The sequence below is a fragment of the Epinephelus moara genome, chromosome 24 (assembly GCF_006386435.1).
Source record: "Epinephelus moara isolate mb chromosome 24, YSFRI_EMoa_1.0, whole genome shotgun sequence".
NCBI classification, from domain to species: domain Eukaryota; kingdom Metazoa; phylum Chordata; class Actinopteri; order Perciformes; family Serranidae; genus Epinephelus; species Epinephelus moara.
Genome location: NC_065529.1, coordinates 44,481,842 through 44,485,072, shown reverse-complemented (window position 1 = coordinate 44,485,072; position 3,231 = coordinate 44,481,842). Strand labels below are relative to the sequence as shown.

The following is a 3,231-nucleotide window of genomic DNA, read 5'->3' as shown; positions in this document are numbered from 1 at the left end:
AATTAAAATTCAGGATTTGGACTTCACTCCCCACTTTTCTTAGCATGCTTTATGGAACAGGCCTCTGAAAGCTCTGCCACATGTTTTGCATGTAAACAGTCTCTCTCCTGTATATGTGTGACTTCAACTGGAACCTCTGTGCTCAAGTGATGCACCTTTACACCTGTGTGGATTCTACAATGCCTTTCCAGTCCTGACTTCTTACTGAATTTTTTCCCGCAGGTCTTGCAAAGGTAGGGTTTCTCACCTGTGTGCGTTCTCATGTGGATTTTTACGTCACCATTACGTCCGAAAGCTCTCCCACATACTTTACAAGTATACGGCTTCTCACCTGTGTGGATTGTCATGTGCCTTTTCAATACTGATGCATCACTGAATCTTTTCCCGCAGGTCTTGCAAAGGTACGGCCTCTCACCTGTGTGGATTCTCATGTGGAAGGTACGGCCTCTCACCTGTGTGGATTCTCATGTGGACTAACAAGTAAGCATTACATCTGAAAGCTCTCCCACATATGTTACAAGTATACGGCTTCTCACCTGTGTGCATTCTACAATGCCTTCTCAGTACTGATGCGTCACTGAATCTTTTCCCGCAGGTCTTGCAAAGGTACGGCCTCTCACCTGAATGAGTCCTCATGTGGACTAACAAGTAACCATTACGTCCGAAAGCTCTCCCACATACTTTACAAGTATACGGTTTCTCCCCTGAATGAGTCCTCATGTGGACTAACAAGTGACAATTACGTCCGAAAGCTCTCCCACATACTTTACAAGTATACGGCTTCTCACCTGTGTGGGTTCTACAATGCCTTTCCAGTCTTGACTTCCTACTGAATTTTTTCCCACACGTCTTGCAAAGGTATGGTGTCTCACCTGTGTGGGTTCTACAATGCCTTTCCAGTCTTGACTTCTTACTGAATTTTTTCCCACAAGTCTTGCAAAGGTACGGCTTCTCACCTGTGTGGGTTCTTATATGAGCACTCAATGCTGATGTGTCACTGAATCTTTTCCCACATGTTTTGCAAGAAAACGGCTTCTCACCTGTGTGGATTGTCATGTGCCTTTCCAATCCTGACTTCTGACTGAATCTTTTCCCGCATGTTTTGCAAGAAAACGGCTTCTCACCTGTGTGGGTTCTTATATGAGTGTTCAATGCTGATGTGTCACTGAATCTTTTCCCACATGTTTTGCAAGAAAACGGCTTCTCACCTGTGTGGCTGTTCAGGTGTCTCTGCAATTTTGACTTGCACTCAAAAACTTTCCCACATATGTCACATTTTAAAGGCTTTTTACCTGTATTTAAGTTTATCACAGCAGAGGTGTGTGGACTGTTACTGTTCATTTCACTTTCATGATGTCTTTTCTCTGCTTGAAGCTCTGTGTTTCTAGTTGATCCTGAGTCTCCATGCTGGTATTCTTCCTCATCTTGGCTCTCAGCTACATGAGAGTTGTGACAGAGCAGCTGGTGCTCACTGGTTGCTTCTGATATCACAGAGCTTATAACTGGCATTTTGAATACAGACTCTTTCTCTGCTGCACTTTGAGTGTCATCATGAATGAAGTCCAGAGTCTGATCTTCACTGTGCTCACTTTCCTCATCAGCAGGAGTCAACATAAAGCCATCAGTCTCCTGCTTCACTACAAGCTGCTCTCCCTCCTGACTGCTGCACACTTCCTCCTCTTCCTCTTTAATCTCTGGAGGCTCTGGCTCCTCTTGGTCCACACTGGACTTCCTCTCCTCAATACAGAGCTGCTGCTCAGGGACAACCTCCTCCTCCTTACACACATGTTGCTGTGGGAGCTCTGGAGGGACACACAACAACACCAACAGCATACTAATGTCATGCTACAGCAAATAAACACACATGCCAGTAAATTACTTCAATTAGCTTTCACCCACCTGTCCTGTGTAACTTTATTTCAGGCTTCAAAACGATATCCAACAGTCTGCGCTGACGATCGATCTCTTCCTCGTACTCGACGATGCTTCTTTTAAAAACTCCCAATATTTCTTCAGCAGCAGCAGTTAGTCGCTCGTTGACAAACTCTCTCAAAGACTCAACTGAACACATTGTTGTCTAATGTAGGCTACAGTAAATGTGGCTCGAGGTTTAACTCATAGATTAACCTCCTGAAGTGAACTCAGTCATTTGGGAAACGCGGCTGCCGCCTTTTCTTATTTACTTCCGCTGGATGTTACACTTCTTCTTCTTCCCGTTTAATGGCGGATTGTAAGCAATGTTCAGGTGCATTACCGCCACCTACTGTACAAGAGTGTGTAGCCTCTTCTTTACATTCTACCCATCAATCTTGACTCCCTCAGAAAGTTGAACAGTGCTTTCCTCACATCTCTGATCTTATCTCCTTCTCCCTCTGTCCCTAATGTTCCAGCCAGACTGCTGCTCTCACTCTCCTCTGCAGCCTCTCTCTCTCTGACACATACTTTACACAGTACACTATTATATGTTCCACATTTCCTTCACACCACATCTCTCACACTTGTCAGTATTCTTTTCCCCCATTACATTCATTTTATCATTCAGACCAGTATGACCGACTCTAAGCCTCATCATGACAATTTCCTCTCTTCTGTTCCTTTCTTTAAAGATTTTTGTCATGACAGATTTTTGTATGTTATAATATTTTCTTTTCTTTGAGATAGTTGTAGTACGTATTTCTCAGGTAATCACTTGTTTTCTCCCCCACTTCATTCAGTCTCAGTGCGATTCCCCCATGGACCTTGAAAAAAGAATAGACTGGACTGGGCTGTGTGAATTCTAGTGCATCCAATCCATACTCTCTGGCCCATTCCTTTCCTGTCCAACCAAACCCACTCCTCTGGAACTTGGAATATGCCCAACAGTCCTGTATTACTTGAGCTGCAGGGTTGTTTTTCCTACTTCCTTTAAGCTAATAAAATGTTCTCTCTCTGCAACTCTAAAGGTGTCTCTCCTGCTTCAATTAACAGAGCATTAATGGGAGTTGTCTTCATGGCTCCTGTGCATAAATGTTTTTTATTCTGTGGTTGATGGGCTGTAACTTTTTGTGTGCTACTGTCTTGGCCAGGTCTCCCCTGTAAAAGACATTGTTAGTCTAAACGGGACTGACCTGGTTAAATATGGGTTAAATAAATAAATAGAATATAGTCACTGCTTTAGACACTGTAAGAAGGCCTCAGCTGCTTTTAACAAACTGCTGCTGACTCCTCCCTGATAGCTGTAAACTACTGTGG

At 43.7% G+C, this 3,231-nt stretch overlaps 1 protein-coding gene across 1 annotated transcript; it reads right to left on the bottom strand.

Annotated features, from left to right (window-relative positions):
* Positions 1–6: 6 nt before the first annotated feature.
* LOC126385588 (zinc finger and SCAN domain-containing protein 12-like) lies at positions 7–2,180 on the bottom strand. The gene is made up of 4 exons (XM_050037389.1): positions 1,900–2,180; positions 1,209–1,802; positions 248–415; positions 7–163 (listed from the first exon to the last, which is right to left on the bottom strand). Exons 1-4 carry the CDS (start codon positions 2,069–2,071, stop codon positions 24–26), a joined length of 1,074 nt encoding a protein of 357 aa, XP_049893346.1. The 5' UTR covers positions 2,072–2,180; the 3' UTR covers positions 7–23.
* Positions 2,181–3,231: the final 1,051 nt, after the last annotated feature.

Coding starts and splice junctions, on each gene's coding strand:
- LOC126385588 (XM_050037389.1), bottom strand. CDS start 2,071: ATGTGTTCAGTTGAGTCTTTGAGAGAGTTTGTCAACGAGCGACTAACT. Junction 1,803..1,899: donor AATAAAGTTACACAGGACAG/GTGGGTGAAAGC, acceptor GTGTCCCTCCAG/AGCTCCCACAGCAACATGTG. Junction 416..1,208: donor ACACCTGAACAGCCACACAG/GTGAGAAGCCGT, acceptor GAATCCACACAG/GTGAGAGGCCGTACCTTTGC.